General features: G+C 58.2%; 1 protein-coding gene across 1 annotated transcript; it reads right to left on the bottom strand.

The window, feature by feature from the left end:
- Positions 1 to 753: 753 nt before the first annotated feature.
- Positions 754 to 16,641, bottom strand: TTLL12 (tubulin tyrosine ligase like 12). Its single transcript, XM_087814959.1, has 14 exons — positions 16,459 to 16,641; positions 12,629 to 12,798; positions 9,975 to 10,173; positions 8,978 to 9,137; positions 8,762 to 8,895; positions 6,813 to 6,889; positions 5,412 to 5,528; positions 5,131 to 5,325; positions 4,761 to 4,872; positions 3,879 to 4,030; positions 3,520 to 3,601; positions 2,927 to 2,995; positions 2,223 to 2,361; positions 754 to 1,807 (listed from the first exon to the last, which is right to left on the bottom strand). Exons 1-14 carry the CDS (start codon positions 16,639 to 16,641, stop codon positions 1,656 to 1,658), a joined length of 1,941 nt encoding a protein of 646 aa, XP_087671085.1. The 3' UTR covers positions 754 to 1,655.
- Between the last annotated feature and the right edge of the window lie 2,549 nt (positions 16,642 to 19,190).

Below are 19,190 nucleotides of genomic sequence, written 5' to 3' on the forward strand. Positions count from 1 at the left end.
GGGCCACCAGAAGGCCCCCTGTAGGGCAGGTCCTGCGAGAAGGTGCATGTGGTCAGCGGCCTGGGTGTGCGAGGGCCTCTGCCTTCCAGTTTTTCGTTTAGAGAGGGAGAAACATTGATGTGAGAGACACATCAATTGGTTGCCTCCTGCACATGTTTGGACCAGGGCCGAGCCTGTAAAGGAGGAACATGCCCTTGGCCAGAATTGAACCCGGGACCCTTCAGTCCACAGGCAGACGCTCGAACCACTGAGCCAAGCTGGCGAGGGCGACAGTGTCGTTTTCTTTAACCACCAGGAGGAAAGGACCTGGCAGAGCACGCGGGGCCTGTGGTCCCCGGGCCCTCATAGACAGGGAGGCCAGGTACAGAAGGAACACTTTATTGTGGTACACATCCAGTCAAGAGGACGGGACGCCAGCAGCTCTTCCCCAGGGGAAACCAGAGACGGGGTATCCTACCCACTGCACCTCCACCTGGCTGGAGGGAAGGGCTGAGGCTCCTGTCACCGGAGAGGACTGACAGACACCCACAGACGGGAGGCACAGTCTGGTCCAGTTTTGCTACAAGGATTGCTCTTGGCTTCAGAATGAAACAAGCATCCCCGACCCTCAACATACACACACACAGACACACAGACACACAGCAAAGCTCAGCAGGCAGCTCCCCCTCCCCGCCTGCCGCCCTGCGAGCTGGGCCTGGGCACACTGCGGCTACACAAATTGCTGGCGTCTGGCTCCAAATTTCAGAAACGACATTAACAACAAGAATTTTATATTTTCTTCCCATAAATGAAAGAGTAACAATAATCCAACGTTTTGACCCTAGACTTGGTGGAAGATGGCATTTGGCTATCATGAAGTTCTCAGTGGGATTGTCTTTCAAAGCTGCCCACTGCCAGGTGCTCTAATGCCCATGCGGGTCCCCTCGCCCCAGGTCCCTCTCACCAAAGCACTTCTCAACCCAAGATGAGGGTAGAACCCCTGCAGTGCTAGAGAGGCTGCTGGGACCACAGGGACCAGAGGACAGGCTGGCCCTCGCTAGACGGCAAGGCACCGGCAATAGAAGGCGGTGGCCTTCCTGCCCTGGAGTCACAGGTTTGCTGGTGACGGTTCCGGGGGAGCTGAGGTGAGAAGGTTGGGTCTGGCAAACAGGTTCCCCAAAGTGTTCCGGGGATGCCTGTCACATGGGACCCTTGGGGAGGAATGTGGGAGCCTGACCCCCACTCTGGGGGACCAGGATGCATGAGCAGACTCTGGACAACAGCCAGCCGGGCCCTGCTAACATTTGGGCTCCCACAGGCCTTCCTGGGGGATCTCGTTTCTGAGGCCACCTCGTCACACTCCCCAGACCCCTCTTCCACTAACATCCTGGGAAACACGGCAGCCCAGGAACCAAACTCTCAGCAATGAAGCCCTGGGCTGAGAGCAATCACGGCACAGGCGGGGGAGAGGAGACTGGACAGTGGCCTGGCTCAGCCTGCAGACAGTGACTGGCCATGCTCCTGATCGACGGGAGGAGGACCCTGTGCCCAGGGTGTGGAGCTGGGACCTGGCCTGCCTGTGCCTGGAGAGAGGGAGGAGGAGGGGACCTTGCAGAAGACACTCAGAGACCGAGGCTGGACTCCGCCACCAGCAGGAGCAGGAGGGCAGGGAGTGCCTAGACCAGGCGGGTGACGTGGCAGTTGCTGGGCTCGTCCAGGTACAAGGTGCTGAAGATGTCGTTGAAGAAGGTTGGATGGTACCTGCAGGCTCGCTCGCAGTCCGGGTTGAAGTTCACCTCCAGGATCTGTGGCTGCATCACTCGCTTCCCTGACGCCACAGAACACAGGGCGTCTCACTCCTGGGGCCAGGGGTCTGAATGTGGGTCTCCCGACTCATCAGGGGCCTGGCCAAAGCCTGCTCCTCCCGGGGAAAGACTGGAGGGCCTCGGCCCCAGGACTCTCCTGAGCCACCATCTCCAGCTCAGCCGCTAGTTTAGTCAACCAGGGGAAGCAGAAGTGCAGGCTCAGCAAGAGGTGGGCCCCTGACCCCCATGCTTCTGTGCTGTCCTGCGGGCTGTCATCCCCTAATGGTGGGTTCCCCCAGACCTGTATCTCCCGGCCAACTGGAGGCAAAGGACAACCCAGCAGTGCGACCCACAGTGCCCTCTCTGCCCCCTGGGGGGCAGAGGGTTGGACAATTTGCTTTGGATAAGGGGGGTTTGTATTATAGGGAGCCCCCTCACCATCTGGACGGCTGTCCCACTTCAGCATGAGGTCGATGGCATACACGGCCCGGGATGAGGGGTAGTTGCAAAGGCCCATGGGTGGTGGCTTAGCACAGGCCGCCTGGAACAGCTCGGTGAAGGCCTGGAAGATCTCAGCCTAGGGACCAGGACAGGTCAGGTCAGGGGCCTGCACAGCTCTGACGTGGGGACCAGCCCCCCTCCGAGCAGCCTCTAAGTGTGGAGTTTGCTGCACTTTTCTAGGCCCCAGCCCCCAAAAGGCCTGAGTCGTCACCTCGTACATCCTTCGTGTCTCTAGACCTGGCCATAGCCACCTCTGCCTGATACCTGCTCCTCTCACTCCTGGCATCTGCATGTCTGTCTCCTGCCTTGGAGCCCCCTCGGCTCCCCCCTGTACCAAGGTGTGCAGAGTCCCTGAAACACCCACTTCAGGATGTGGAGGCTGTCTGCATCTCCAGTGGCGTCCCCGTTGTCTCCTTAGGTTTGCAATTCCTGGGACAGGTAGGGCCTGTGGCTGCCTGGCTGTCCCAAGGGTCCCCTGAGTACCCCTCCAGGTCACCGTCTCCAAGAAGCCCTCCACAACACCTTACAGAGTCTCCTTCACTGGCTGCAGTGGGAGGAGCAGGACCATCCAGAAGAGGCAGCCTCCCCAGTGCCAGCCCACAACAGAGGCCCTGGCCCCTCCAGCTTTGCTCAGGACTCACCTGGACGCTCTTCCAGGGGAATTCTGGGTATTGCTTCTCAAACTCAGGAATGAACTCGTCATAGTGCACCTGTGACAGACACAGCCCGTCACCCTCCCCCTGCCTTGACCTGGGCCTCTGACACTCGCTGGGGTCACAGGTCAGTGCCAGCAGCCTACCTAACCCACCCCCTGGGGGCACAAATGGGAGGCAGGAGACTGGGTCTGAGCTCTGGATCTCAGATTTACTTCTTGGGGTCTCACTGTCTTCATCTATGAAATGGGATGATGCTCCGTGCCCAGCAAACTTACTCTGCAGGGCCACTGTGAGTCTCCAATGAGACAGTGAATGCCGAGAGCTCGGCAGGCTGTGACGTCAGGACTGACACATGACCACGCCTGTGTCAGAATGGTGCACTGGGGCAGACCTGGGACCCGTGTCTGCAGGGCCCAGGCCTGAGCTCACAGCTCACCAGCTCACAGGGCCTGAGGGCTGAGGCTTTACCCAAAACACACCCGACAAGCTGGCAGTCGGCTGAGGCTCCTCCAGGAAGGACCAAGATGGGCTCCCTATGGAAGCCTGACATCTATACCCGGGCCCCGCCGGGCCCCTACCTGCTTCAGCACCACTTCTGGGTCGTAGTTCATGACAGTGAAGTGTTTTTCGTAGTCGTCCAGGTCGTTGAGGGCGAAGGGCCTGCAGGACAAGCGGGCAGACCCCTGAGTGGTCCCCACCCACAGGGCGCCACTGTCCCCCCCCCCCCCCCGTGGCCCCTCACAGCTCACTATGGGGACTCCCCAGACGCCAGTAAACATCACTGCGACCCACAGGTGTTGGGCCTATTTTACAAGGCATGCTGAGATTCCTTACGGTGGCTGACAGGGGCTCGGTGGGCCCCAGGGGGTACGTGGTGAAGGATTTCTGATCTGAACAAGAGCCATCCCCCTCCAGCCCGCCCAGTCTCTCCGGTTACCGGTTGGAGAAGCGCAGCCAGAACACGTCGTACACGAACAACTGCAGGGGCTTCACTGACCGCAGCAGCACGATGTAGCGGACGTCGAACTTGACCCTCCCCACGTCTTCTCGGAGGAACAAGACAGGACTCTCAATGTACTTGCACACAACCTGGAGGACACAGACAGGCTCGCGGGAGGCGCTCACCATCCGCGGGCCAGGAGGGAGCACCCCGAGGCATGCTGACCGCGCCAGCGGTGGCCCACACCGTGAGGCGGCCTAATGTCCCCGCATCTGGAGAAGAGGCTCCTGCAGAGCGCCCCCTGGTGGCCGTGGAGGGACCCGCACCCTGCACTCTCCCTCTGCATTTTCAAACCCCTGTCTAGCTTGGGACAGTTTCCTCCTTTACTTTAATTGAAGGAAAAGTTCCCACCAGTGTTTAGGTTTCGGAAACTGAACACAAATCCTCAGCCTTAAATCCACCGGCTCCCATTGTGTGGCAGGAAACCTCCAGTGACTGTCTTGTGGCAAGGGTCCCAGGGCCTCTGCCCGGGTGCATGATCTGCATCTTCAAACTCCCCAACACGGCTTCTGAGGTGTCCCATGTCACTACAGCGCCTTTGTCCAGGGCTCCCAGGCCTGGCTATCTCCCTCCTGGTATGTGGACACTCGTGGTACAGCGTGTGGGGACCCTGAGATGAGATACATCTAGCACAGCTCTGCCGCAGGCTCCCTCCTCTCACTGGACTGTCACAGCCCCTCCCTGCCGGCAGAGCAGTGGAAGGAGTGGGGCTGGGGCTTCAGAGATGCCTATGAGCTGAGTGACCCCATCACTGCCCACACTGGGACCCATCGGCATAGGTCCTAGACACTTGAGTCCCCCGCCTCCCTTGGGACTTACCTTGGGGCTGCTCTCGCGGTGCCGGATGACGCTGTGGAGGCTCCTGGTGATGTGGGTGTCCAGGCTGCGCGCCAGGTTCCAGGGCTTGCAGATCCAGTGGTTGTCCTCGCCCCTGGGAGCAGAAGGGCCGGTGGGCTGTGCCCGGGGCCACCCTCCCAAGACCGTAGCAGCAGAGGGACACCCAGCCTCCCCCAGGGGGCTGAGGGAGGTATCACAGCAGAGGTTAGAGGCTGGGCCTTGGGGAGTAAGGAGGCGTCTGCTGGAAGCAAGGGGCTGTGCTCTGGGTGAGGCCTGGACCCTGAAGCAGCTGTGGGTCTGTGGGTCTCGGCGGCATGGCCCACTGGGGCAGCAGGGTCAGAGGGGGGCTTACCGTCTCTCCCGCTGCTGGAAGTAGCTGACAAACTGGGGCAGCTCAGTGCGCAGGTTGAAGGTTCGGGGCAGCCAGGCCGGGCCCTCTGGGCCGCCCGCCCGGCGTGCGATGGAGGCCAGGCAGTCCTTCACCGTCAGCAGGTTCTCACAGGGAAACTGGTTCAGCAGCACGTGGGGCCGCTCCTGGCTGAGCCTCCTGCGGCAGGGGGACGGCTCAGGGGCTGCGGTGAGGGGCGAGGGGCTCTGGGGCCAGTCGCGGGGGCCTGGGGGGACGTGCCTCACCTGTAGTCCTTGAAGTGTGAGAAGTTGTAGAGGATGTCGGCGTCAGCCTCGCTCTGGGTGAAGGTGAAGCGCGGGTGAGTGAGGTGGCTGAGCACCTGCTGCATGTCCGTGTAGACCCTGCAGGGAGAGGGGAGCTGAGTCAGATAGCCAGGGACCCCATCCCCGGCCATTCTGCTGAGTGGTGGGGCAACTAGGACCCTCACAACCCCGGATTCCCCGTCTAGAAGATGGGCTCACACTTCTCAGTACGAAACAGGGTGACCTGAGTGCTGAAAAAAATGTAGGTTCTTTCCCCGCAGTGGAAACACAGGGACAAGTCGACACCACCAATTTCCCACAGACACACTGAGAACTTGACCCTTGAGGAGGAAGCCGTTGCCCCAGGTGCGTGCAGTGAGTGTGTTGCTGAGACATGTGCCCGGATGAGGCCTCGTTCCACACTGGTGCTTGCTGGTGCTCGCCTGGCCTGGCCTGTGGTGGCCCCAGGCAGAGGTGTGGGCAGGACTGGAGCCTGGAGCCTGATCCAAGCACGCCTCAGGGAGCGTCTGACCCTGAGGAGGTGGAGGGGTGCTGGGCAGGGGGCCTCAGGAAAGGGGGTGAGGACAGGGCAGAGGGCGTGGGAGGAAACCGCCAGGACTGGGGAGAGGCAGAGTGGAGCGTGTTGCTCTGTCTGGCTAAACTAGGTGTGGGCAGCCAGGGGGGCCCCCGCTGGAGGCAGAGGCCAGTCCGCCCCAGCTCAGCTCTGAGCCTGCTCTGCACGGTGGGTGGAGCGCTGCACCTCCACCCCCTGACCTGTAGAATGGAGCATCTACTTCTACAGGGGGCCAGCCTGGGCTTGCCAGCTTGGCCTTACGTAACCGGCCAGCCCATACCTGCAGACACTGGCCGCAGCCCCTCCTGGCAGGGCAGGTGTCTCTCCTGAGTGTCCAGCATGGGCTCCCAGCCCTCAGGAGGGGCCAGCATGCACAGGCCTGGCTGCATTTTCACTCCAGGACCAGAAGCACACACACTGAGAACTTGCGATTGCACAGTGGCCCAAGAGAAGGAGTCGGGGTCATGACACCCGGTGCCTCAGAACACGGCTGGGCAGGAACTAGCTCGAGGCCGGTCCTCCACCTGCCACGAGCACACTCGCAGCCTATTCCTGTCCTTTGAGGTAGATTTAAACTCTGGTCCTGCAGGGGCCCTGCTCACCTCTTGCTGCTCATAGCATTCTCTCTGTGATCCTAGAAACTCCCCTCTGGCATCTCGGTCACCGCGGTGCCGCCAGGACAGAGGGGACCTACGGAGGGCCTCCCTGACCCAGGCACTGCTCTGGGAGCCGTGGGAACTGGAGGGGGGTGTGTGTGAACAACGTGACCAAGGAAAAGCCTCACTACAAGCTCAGAAGGGGCTACGCACTTGAAGATGTGGTCGCAGGGACGTGCCGCCGGATTGATGGCCAGTGGCAGCTTCTCCTTGTTTTCCTCCAAAATGGCCTGGAAGGAAAGACACGGGAAGTGGAAACACCTTTGAGAAAGGAAGCCCGAGAGCACGTGCCTCCCCTATCCTGGCACATCAGGGCTTAGGATCTCGGGGGCACACCCAGACCTCATGTGGAGCCTTTCACCAGAGCCCTCTGACGGCCCCACTTCGAGCTGGGGCTCAACACCCCTCAGGTGCTGGCCCCTCAGCACTGTAAACATTGCTCTCCATCTTCTCAATGCGACCTCCAAACACGGGCGGCTGAGGTGCCCAGCCTGCCCTGGAGGGGCTCCCGGTCCCCAGGGAGCCCCCAAGGGCTGCTCCCGGCTTACGCAGCGTGGTGGTTTAAAGAAAACACGCCCACCAGCCCTTTGCCGCTCCCTTTAAAAGAGCTTCATTCACCTCCCCTTGCGTGTGGGCTGAACGAGTTGCTTCTAACCAATAAAAAGTGGACAAACGTTGTGCAACTTCATCAAAGGCCCCGTGGCTTCCTCCTCCCTTCTCTGTGGTCACCTGCTCTGGGAGCAGTTAGCCGACAGCCCGTGAGGACACTCAAGCAGCCCTGTGGGGAGGCCCCCGTGGGGAGGAGCTGAGGCCTCCTGCCAACAGCCAGCACCCCCGTGCCAGGTGTGGAAGCAGGTCCTTGGTCCCAGCAGGCCTCAGGATGTGGCCCTGGCTGACAGCCTGACTGTGCCTCATGAGAGGCTCCGGGATGCAGGCAACCAGGGCCCAGAGCACAGGCCTGATCCAGGTGGGTCAGATGGGGACAAACTGTCCAGACACTTCAGTGCTTGGCCTCATCTTCTCTTCCTGGCCAGCAGAGGGCGACCCAAGCAAAAAAAGACATTTGAAATTCAAGTTCCTTTAACAAACCACCCCAAGATCAGGAAGTCTTTGTCCTTTCGCCATTCTGAAGCCTGCCCCTTTGCATTCACTCCTTTTTTCAAATATTTACCAGTCACCTACGAGGTGCAGGCACTCTATGAGCCTCTGAAACATCTCTGAACCAAGCAGGGAGATCACTGAGTTTGGGGCAAGGCTAGTTCAATCACCACTGGCGATAATGTAGAATTCACGGGAAAAGTGGCAACAGGCCCACTGCTGCAGCCCAGCCTCTCCAACGAGTAGCACGCACAGAACCGCTGACACCACACGGTGCTTCCCACTAACTCTAGCTGACTCCTTCATTCCTTTCCACAACCCTGAGGCATTCGATGAGCGGCTGATGTGCTGGCGGGGGTAAGGCAGCTTCAAGACGAGGTGGGAAGTGAGGGAGAGGCGTGTGGCCTCTGCTCACAAGTTCTTAGGTCCTTTTGGTTTTGGACTCCGGTTCTCCCACCAGCTGTGTGACCTTTAGCAAGTTACTTAACCTCTCTGTACCTCAGTTTCCTCATCCTCAGTAAAATGAAGATAAAAACAGGACTGTAGATCCTATTGTTGTAAGGATTACAGTAGAGCGTGTCCATAAAGTGCTGAGCACAGGCTCCCTCGTCGCCTGGTTTCCAACTGGGACCAGCCAACAGCAAGCAGTGGCAGGAGACCAGAGGGCAGGGGATGGAAAGGGGCTGGGAGGTAACCCCTGCCCGGCCCTGCCTGGTTCTGGCAGTGGTTGTGTTCCTACAGGCTCCACTTCCTCCCCTCGCCCCAGGCCTCACTAATCCTGGTTCCCTAATCTGGCCCACCCCACGTACCCAGGGCCCTACTGAGTCCCAGTGGGGCCCTGACCGAGAGGCTGTCCACAGACTGAAAGCATCTTGCTGTCCCTAACAACAGTACCAACGACAGCTACTTATCGAGGGCCTACTGCTGCTGGAAACTATGCCGCACAGAGTGTGAATAGTGTCCTCCCCTGCCAGGGGTGGGAGGTACGGGGGGGAGGGTCACACCTGGTAGTGCTCGTCAGGGGGCTCGGGCGTGTAGGAGCTGAGGTCCAGCATGTTGGCAGGGGCCCAGGGGAGCAGCATGCACCTCCGGATCAGAGGGTCTGTCTCTCCATAGGCGAAGTCCCGGGTCACCTCCTCTGCACCAAGACACACAAGCCCATCAGGGGTGGCAGGAGGCTGGCCTGGCCATCCTCCGAGGTGGGTGGGCGTCTGACTTACCACCCGTGTCCAGGTCCCGCAGGGGCCACAGCAGTGTGTAGGCCACCTGCTGTGGCATGTAGAAGAAAGGAGCGGTGGCAAAGCTGGGCACATCCGAGTGCTGGATGCGAGAGCCGAACTCGTCCATGATGTACCACACGGGCACCTTGTCCTCGGCCGTCTGCGGGCAGAGCATACACAGTCTTGTCTGGCAGCCTAGCCACTGCCCTTCCCACTCATCCATGCCCCTGGCGCCAACCACCCAATGCTCTGAGCCTGGAGCAGCTGTCACACAGGCCCCAGGCCCTTTAACCCGGGGCCCTGGGACAGTGGCCCTGCCCTGGCCGACGAGGACACAGGCCAGTGACATCAGGACGATGGCCTGTGTGCTGAAGGCACATGGTAGCAAGGACTTGGCTGGTAGTCACATGGATGTATGGAGTCTTGTGTGTGTGGCTTGGAGCGGGGGGTGGGGGGAAGACAGGGGAGACTTATGGTTCAGGGGAGGTGACACTGAAGCTGAGATCCTGAGAAACAACATGTTTTTTCCCAGCCTAAACATGGTGAGGGGCTGGAGCCTAAGGGTGAGCTGGGGAGGCTGGGGGTGAGGTGATGAGAGCCCGAGGACATGTGCTGACAGGACTCAACTCCTCTACCCAAGGCCGTGAGGACTCCTGAGGCCTTTTAAAGGCCGGGCGACAGGACCAGAAGGCATCAGGAAAGAGGCAGCCAAGTACAGGACTCTGAGAGGGGGCTGTGTGCTGTGAGCGTAAAGGCCGCGCAGACACCTGGGTCCCTGGCATTGGCTGGTCTGAGGCAGAGTAACAGGCCCACGATGGAGCCACAGGGAATGAGGGGCTTCAACGGGCCACGGGGGAAGGTGAGTTTGCTCACTTGTGGGGTAAAGGCCCCGGCGGGGTCCAGGCCCTCCTGGCCGCCCGAGAGCCCTGACCACACAGTGGCGAAGGCCTGTGTCTGTCTGTCCTCTGCTTCCCCAGGGGTCTGGCTGCCCACTCACCCCATGGGACAGCTGGTAGGTCTGGTTGAACTTCCACATCTCCTCCAGCACCTGGTCCACGGCCTCGGCGCTGGGCAGCTCGCCGTGGAACTCGATGCCCATCAGGTTGGCCATGCGGTGCAGCAGCCCAGGCACCTGGTGCAGCTGCTGGCGGGCGTGCTCCACGCGGCACGTCCAGGCGTGGTCGATGAGGAAGATGCTGTGGGCACAGGTCACAGGAGGTGTGAGGCTGCTGTGCGGGCACAGCCAGAGGGAACTGGAGGCGGCCGAGGAGGCGGCGGCCCAGGGCTGCAGCCCGGACCTGCACCCAACTCGAGACTTGGTTTCCCCAGCACCAGCGGGCCTGGGTGGGCATCTGGGCTCTGCTGACCACTCACTAGGTGGCCATGGGTACGTTCCTCTCCCTCATCCAGTTTCTAAAACAGGACATCAGGGGCCCTGGTCCTGCTACCCGGCTGATAGAGCATCAAACGAGACGGAACACACAGCGTGCTGTGGACGCGAGAAGGAGCCGCCACGTGGGGCTCACTCAGCTCACCCGGGGCCGCCGGGCACCTCCTGGGAAGCACCAAGGCCTTTTATCGGGAGAGGCCTCCAGTCCCCACCCATGTGGACACCTGCAGCCCACGCCCCCCGGTTTCCCTGGAGGAGCTGCCCGGCTCTCCCACACCTCGGTGGGGCTGAGGGGCAGGACGAAGCCACAGGGCTGCCTGGACACCCACCCCACACAATCGGGGGGCAAGGCGGCTCCCCTGCTCTCCTGCTGAAGCAAATGTTCCAGTCTTAGGCTGGGCAGCAAGTCTGGCAGCCTTTATTTTATTGCACTTATTCAGTGGGCCCTTCATACCCACGGGCTGCAACCAACTTCAGATCAGAAATATTTGGAACACAGTAACAGAACTTTGCCGTTTTCTGGGGATTTGTTTTTTAATCTTTTTTCTTTTTAACGGAGTATGCCGGAAGTCTCTGTAATTTTGTTCAGACGACTGCAGAACCTGGAAGAGCTGTTGCTACTCTTGATGCATAACATACTGCTGTTGGTCTTTTTATATAAATACACACACACGCACACACACACACACACATATACCTATATATACATATAATTCAAATTTTTGGAAACCTTAGCTGAGCTGTCAACTTTGGAAAAACTCTCCCAGTTGTGCTGTGTTGGGCTGGCATCGTACAGAAACTAACAGCCACATTGGTCTAGAAACATTCAACATAGTTTTTCCATGTGTACAGGGGTAACACACTGAACTAAATAGGTAAGGTCTTAATCTACATGGGTTTGATTACAGAAACTAATAAAGTATTCTCTTAATAATGAAAAAACCCCCACAAAACTTGAAACACGTTACGTGGCCGCTGACGTGTGCTGTGCAGCCGGGCCTACGAGGGCTGCGTAGGTATGGAACAGAACACACGCAGGCTTTTTTTGGTCGTCTTCCCCTAAACAATACAGTATAACAATTGTTTACAAAATACTTATGTTTCATTAGGTATTATAAGTGATCTAGAGATGATTCAAGTACTCGAGGGAATGTGCGTAGGTTACAGGCAAATACAGGGTGAGGCAGAAGTAACACGATTAATCAATGATAATACAATAAACTGTTCCACGTACTCACAACTGTAGACCTACTTGTGCCCCACCCTGAACTACGCCATTTTATACAGGGGACATGAACATCTGAGGACGTGGTACAGGAGGGGGGGTCCAGGAACCAACCCCACATTTTTATGTCCTAAAACAAATGAAGGCGTATCCTGCCCTCCTGCTGAGAGTTTATGACCCTGACGGTGCAAAGCCAGGCCTTTGAAGAGAACACCTGAGGCAGCGAGCCCCTCAAGGTGCCACCTGCCTGACTTACTTGGGGCTGGAGCCCGCACAGGCAGGGACAGAGCAGGTACATGGAGGCTGGCAGCCAGGAACTTAATGAGAAAGAAGAGCCTGTTAAGTTTCTGCATCAGGAAGCATGTGGGCGGAGGTTCCCGGCTGCAGGAATTACCTGTGTGGCCACTCCCACCGCCTCAGGCTGAAGACAGAGGCCTGTCCCTTCCACGAAGAGCCAAGGACACACCACAGACACAGGGGGCAGATGACTCCCAGAGGCCAGCAAGTTTCTCCCTCCAGGTTCCAACAAAGTGTGGCAGAGGGGCCTGCAGACTGCCCTGGCTCACGGCCCCGGGGAGGCAGGAAGCCTGGGGTCCCGTCTTAGCTCTGTCCTATCTACCCTGTGGCCCTGCACAAGGCCCGGCCCTGTTCTGGGCCTCACTGTCCTCACTTGAGTACTTACCCAGACCACACTCCTCACAGTCCTGGGAATAGAGCCCCCAGAGAACACGCTGAGTGTCCCAGGCCCCCTAGGAAAAGCTGGGGTTCAGGAGTGAGACTGCTGTGGGACCCTGGGCAAGTCCTGTTTCCTCATCAGCAAAACCAGAACTCGTCACCCACTGTGTGACCGCTGTAGATGGGTACAGCACAGAGAGCCCACCAGGACCAACACGGTCCTGAAGCCCCACAGGGAAGCCTGGTGGCCACAAGCACCCATCACACAGGGGCGCAAGGGTTTCTGCAGTTGCGTCTCCAAAAGGAAGCCCGGCCCCAACAGCCCCGGTGTGGATGACCGATGTCTCGCTCAGGCCCCTACCTGTTGGGGTCCGCGGCCTGGAGCCCGTCCTCGCTGGTCACGATGACCTTGTAGCAGAGCTCGCTGCCAGGGTTGGGCTTCTTCTTGAGCGCTTCCCGCGTGGCCTCATCCTCACTCTCCTCCACTTCCTCCACCTGCATTATCCCAAACATCTCCCCGGCGTCGAAAACCTGGAGGTCACAGCTGGGGTGTCAGCAGGATGCTCAGCCCTGGGCCCTCACCATGGCCCGACTTCCACTCCCACCTCCAAGTCAAACTAAACCCCTGGGGAGAAGCAGGACCTATTGATCGCCCAACTACCCATTTCACAGGTGGGGAAACTGAGGCTCCCAGAGAGAGTGAGCAGGTAGAACAGGGGCCCAACCTGCACCGCAGGACCTGTGCTTAGAAATGGGCCTGTACACGCATGTCCGAATTATGGCTACTCTGGCCCCTGGCTTTATAGGGAAAACAAGGCCTGAGAAGCAGAGGGGGTGGCCCTGGTCACACTGGAAGCAAGTGCAAAACCTTGGTGGCCAGGGATCTCACTCCAATTTTGCTCACCAGAGGAACCCATCAAACATCAAGGCAGCTGAGAAAACCCAGAGGGAAACAGGTGTTTGAGAGCCTCCCGCAGCCACCGTTCCTGCCCAGCCGAGCAGCAGTCCAGGCCCGTGTAAAGCATCACCCTGGGGTCGGGGGCTGGTCTCCTGAGGTCCCAGGTCAGAATGGGACAGGAGGATAAAGGCCTTGATCCTTGAGGTTCCCTGGCAAAGGACAACTGCCAGCCATGTGCAGCTGGTGAAGAGAACAAGCCAGCCTCCTTGTGCTTTGGAGCCGGGCTATGTAACCTTGAACAAGTCACTGAGCCATGCTATGCCTCAGTTTCCCCATCCATACAGTTGGCGCATCAGGACCTACCTAACGGGCTGCTGGGAGGATTAGTGATTAACACGCATGAAGAGCTAGAACCTACGCCTGGCAAATGCTTTGGCAGCACCTGCTCCCGTCATTCCACCTGGGAGGCCTCTCACCTGGGGAGGGGGTACCATCCACCTTCCAGGAAAGCTATAAGCGTTTGGTCAACACCACAGTACACAGAAGTCCTGGGCACACAGCAGGGACTCAACAAAGGTCACTTCCTCCGTAAAACCTATTTTTTTGCGACTCTACTAAAAACAGGAGAAAAATTTACCCCAGCAGCTGGAAACCAGCTAGCTACCCAGGCACAGGCAGCTTTGGTGCTAGGCAGCACTGGCACTTCGGGGGTATGAGGAGGAATCACTCATGATCCCGCCCAGGGAGCTGGCCGGGTGGCAGGGCCGAGCAGGGTTGGGCAGTTTGAGAAGACCAGGAGAGTGGTGCTGGGCCTGGAGGGCCCTGGAAGATTTTATGGCGGAGACATAGTTGGAGGCGAATGCTGGAGGAAGGTGGTGGTGGGGGGGTTTAAACAGGAGCCTGGGGGTGGTGGTGGTGAAAGGACTGCAGGCGGGGAGCAGAGGAGCTGGGGCAGGGAGGGCTGTGGAGACCAGGCTCCTCCAAAGACCAGGGGAGCTGAGCTGGGGCACTTTCTGGTTCTCCTTTAACCCTTGCAGAGCCTGGGGAGGGCACTATGGTACCTCCCAGTTTAAGAGATCAGAAAAGTGGCTCGTAGGGCTGGAATCCACACCCCGGGCTTCAACCCACCGCCCAAAACCCCCAGTCCTCACCCCCCAAACCTGACAGGCGGGAGGGAGCATAAGGCCTTGGGGTAGAGGGCCTGCTGTGGAGTGGGCAGGACCATGATCTCTCCCTGGTGGGACTGGGAAGTGCATGCGGACAGAAGAGCTGAAATGTATTTTAAAACGCTTCCCCCAGTCTTTCAAAGGGACCTTCCTTTTGACGCAAGGCACCAGGGGATAGGACTGAGGGGCCCCTTTCCTGTGGGCAGGTGCCTGGGCCGCCGGTGCGAGCCCGTCCACACACCTGGGCCCACGGCAGCCCCGGGTTTCCCTTAGGACAATGAGCGCAGGGTGGGTCAGGCACCGTGGTGACTCACAGCTCTGCCCATAACTCAGAATGGCAGGGAGGGCCGTGGAAAAACACCGGCTGCAGAGCAGCGGCAGGCGCTACGTGTGGTGACTGCTCACTGGAGGGAACTTATCTCATGCTCCCTACCCCTCCCTGCCACAACTCCCGCTTCTAAGGTCGTTGTTTTTTAAAATCCTCACCTGAGGATGTTTTACTGATTTTTAGAGAAGGGGGAGGGGGAGAGAGAGAGAGAAACATCAATCAGTTGCCTCCCATACACGCCCTGGCCTAACCCACAACCTAGGTATGTACCCTGACAGGGATTGGAACCCGCCACCTTCTGGTGTATGGGACGACACTCCAACCAACTGAGCCACCCGGCCAGGGCAAGACTCCCACTTTCTAGACTGAGGCTCCGTTGGGTGAGTGACTTGCCAAGTCAGGGTTTCCTGCCCATGGAGGCTGGCTGGGCTGGAGCCGAGTGTTCCCACGGGCCGCTCCTTTCGCTCAGCATACGACGACCTTTTTTATCTTCACAAACATATTGCTGGGGTCCCCTCCCACCCCAGCACAGGCCTGGCACCAGGGCATGTGCTCAGGCAATGATGGCAGAATCGAGGGGAAGTCATTGTGGAAAGAAAATTCACTGTTGCAAAAGATAGGTAGCTGCTGCTATTCTATCTTTTTTCAGAAACTACCTGTTGAATAGGAGGGTACCTGGTACAACCCCAACTTTGCAGACACAGAAACTGGCTGAGAGGGAAGCGTTTGTCCAGGCTTAGCGGACACTCTCTGCCTGGCTCTGGAGTTCCTGTCGTCACCGACACTGCTTAGTCTGTCTTGGCCCCAGGAGGCAGCCCCCTGAAGAGGAGCCTGGTTCCTGCTAAGAAGGACCCACTAGCTGGCCAATGAATGTCTCTATCTTCAGCACCTGGGGCAACTACCCCAAACCAGGGCCCACCCCTCTGCCAGGACCCACAGGGAGCCCCTCTGGAGGCCCAGGCTGGAGCAGTTGGTGAGCTGAACCAGGCTGCCCCACAAAAAGGGAGAGAACCTACAAACATCGAAGACCTTTCCTTTTTCTTTAGATCTGTTTTCTTTAATCTGCAAAATGAGGGTGATTCAGGCTCACATCAAAAGAAGGAACATGAAAGAATTTTATGAACCAAACATTTAAAGCCACACAAACTCATGGGGCAGTGGCAGCAGGCTTCCAGTTTCTGAAGTCTGACAGGCCTTTGGGAGAGTCACTTTCTCTTCCTGAGCCTCAGTTTTCTCAACTGTATAATGGGGGTGATGACTCTTACTCCTCCCAGGTCTGCTGTGGGCTTGGAGGTGGAGCAGCCAGCTCGGGGCCTGGCACACCACAGGAGCCAAGGTTCATTTTAGTTCCAGGTTCTGCTGCAGCCCTGGCCCGGTCCCAGGTGCTGGCAGGACCAGGGCCACAGGTACAGGGCCCTGGTGGCCACTCTTAGGCCCCGCACTTTAGATGGCTCCTGAACTGCCAAGGAGGCAAAGTCTAAGTGGGTAATCATGGCATTCGGGGCGCTTCTCTAGCGTCACCCATCCACCCCGACCCCGACTCCCGGAGAGACACGTCTCCCCGAGGCCCTCTGGGCTGGGCGCGGGCCCCCCGCCCTGCAACGCGCTGGCCACCGTGCGCTCCCCCGCATCCTCCCGGCCTCATCTGCACGTGGCCTCCAGGAGGCCGCCCTGCCTGCCCCGTGCGGACCCAGCGGTGCTCGGCCCAGGGGCACCCCCTTCCCGGGGGAAGGGTGCAGGGCGGCCCGCCCCCCGCGCGCGGCCCGGCCCTCGACCTCCCCGCGCCGCCCCGCGCGCACCTCGTGCTCCAGCTTGTGCAGGAGGCGGCCCCAGTACCGCTCGGGGACCCCCGACGCGCGCAGCGCGGGGCCGTGCAGCGCCTCGAACTCGGCGCGGGCCCACGCGCCCTCCTCGGGGTCCGGGCCCTGCTGCGACCCCCGCGCCGGCTCCGGCCTCGGCCCCGGCCCCGCGTCCGCCTCCATGGCGCCTGCACCAGCGCGCACCCCGCGGCCCCGGCCCGCCCCGCTCCGCCCGCCCCGCCCTCCTCCGGGGCTGCGCGACCCCGCCCACCGCCGGGGCGCCAGGCTCAGGGGGCGGGACCCCGGGACCCCGAAAGCCCTGCCGTCGGGGGGGGGGGGCGGGCGGGGGCGCGCGCGCGTGCGTGGAGCGTGGGCCCGCGCGGGGCGGGGGAGGGGCGCGTTAGAGGCTCGGCGCTGCGGCTGTGCGCACGCGTGCCCGCTGGGGGCGGGGCTTTCTCTCTCCCACGCGGCGGCCCCGCGGGATGCCGGGAGCGGTGGGAACCGGAAGAGACGGTGTCAAAGGAGAAACTGAGGCCCCGCGCAGACCACGTGCAGACCCGGGGCGGGGCCGACCCTCCGCTCTGCCTCGCGTGGGTGCTGCGAGGGGCGGCCGCGCTCATGTCCCTGCACCCAGGTTCGGAGTCCACGCCGACGCGGTTACAACGGGGTGTGATTGCAGAATTTCAGGAATGATTCTTTGATCATGCTCGTTTTTCTAAGTCCTACTGCATTCTGTGGGGTTCAGGTGGAGCCACCCCAAGAGGTGCCTCGGACGTGCAGATTTATTAACTCAAGGCGACTGAGACCCTGTGCCCTCCCCCCATCTTCTAGAGGAACTTGAACCGGAGGCCTTGCCCCTAGTAAGACATAGTCAGAGCTATTAGTCTTTAATCCTATCGACAGGGCGGGGCACAGGTCTAATGACTGGACACCTGCTCTTAGGCTCTTGCAGTGGCCTCCTGAAGGCCCGGGGCAGCTTCCCCCATCCCTAGCTCAGACTCTTACCCGTTCCCGCCTCCGCACCTCGAATGCATGTGGGGTCTGACCGTCACGCGTGCGGGGTCCCCGTGTGTCTGCGTTAAGTTTGGTTATTGACTCTTGCTAACCTGTCTCCTGTCTATTTGATTATTAGACCTGTGAGAACCTGGAGGGTAAAGGCAAGTTTCCTCCCCCACAGTCCATAACCTGCGTCTCAGTGGCTTCCCTTTGTAACTTTGCAATAATTGTATTTTGCTAAAAGGCTCAATGGCTGAAATTTTTTGTGTGTATTTTTTTTGGTGCTTCAGTTGCTGAATATTTTAAGTTTTAAACTGAATTTAAACAAAATGTGCCAGTTTAGAGGACTTATCCAATGTGGCTGGGACACTTACATGTTGGTCTGTAAAAGCTCAAACTTCCAAACTCCAGATGGTGAGGGGCCTAGAGAAAAACATGTTCCTGCCATGACGAAGTTTTTTGTCTTTTTAAAAAATATATATCTTTATTGATTTCAGAGAGAGGAAGGGAGAGCGGGAGAGAGACAGAAACATCAATGATGAGAGAGTCATTGATCGGCTGCCTCCTGCCTGCCCCTGACTGGGGATCGAGCCCACAACCCCGGCATGTACCCCAACTGGGAATCAAACCGCAATCTCCTGGATCCTAGGTCAATGCTCAACAGCAGAGCCATGCCCAGCTGGGCAGGAATTTTTTTTTAATTTTTGTATCTAACATTGGCTTTGTCACAAAAATTTTGTAGTTCAATTACTCTATGAAAAAAATACTTGTAGCCCTGGCTAGTGTGGCTCAGTTGGTTGGAGAGTCATCCTGGGCACCCAAGGGTTGAAGGTTCGATTCCTGGTGGGGACAGGTACACAGGTTGCAGGTTTGGTTCTGGGTTGGGGCACATACAGGAGAAAATAGATTAATGTTTCTTTTTTCCTCTCCTTTCCTCTCTAAAAAAAATCAATAAAAACATATCCTCAAGTGAGGATTTAAAAAAAAAACACACTTGTAAAGTTTTGACAACTATGATTTTTAATTCAGTTGGTATAATTTTACAACTTCTTTGGATGAAATTAACCACACCCAGTTCCTGGTGCCTTTCTGCTCCATGAATCTGATGAAAGCCACAGGCCACACTCTGAGAAACGGGTTGCTAATTTACTAAGAGTGTTAGTCCCTCAACACTGGGCCCCCTCCAATTTTATATGAGTACCATCGTCGCAAAAAAAGGCCTTCAGTGTTCAACTTTTTGACTGAATTTTAGCTGAGTAGCTTTCACAATAATGCTAGTTTTTCATGTTGGGCAGAATGAACTTCTGATAGCTTAATTTTCATCCCAGGAATTGGATGAGAGAAATGGAACCGCCTCATGACTTTGATAGACATTGGCTTCAACTGGGGACTCATTCCTCGAGCTGCCAGTGGGGCCGACACGTTCATGTGAGGGTCTGGCTTTTCATATGAGACAAGAAATCTCTCTTAGAGGCTGCTTTCAGTCCTTTCGGGTATACTCCCAGGGGTTTCCTTAAGGCTTTTAAGTCACTGTGTTAAACCTAGACAAAGCTGGTGTTGACTGTATCTTTTTCGGAATATTAGTATCGTTTATAAAATTGCTTTTCCTCCTGTAGAGTTCCTGATGCCAGAAGGTTCTCCACATTATTGAGGAGAGGAGAGGTGATTGGCCTTCCAGGGTCTAGATTTCTTTGAGAATCTGATGAAAGCCACGGGCCACACTCAGAGAAACGTGT

The sequence above is a fragment of the Miniopterus natalensis genome, chromosome 2 (genome assembly GCF_054644295.1).
Source record: "Miniopterus natalensis isolate mMinNat1 chromosome 2, mMinNat1.hap1, whole genome shotgun sequence".
NCBI lineage: Eukaryota > Metazoa > Chordata > Mammalia > Chiroptera > Miniopteridae > Miniopterus > Miniopterus natalensis.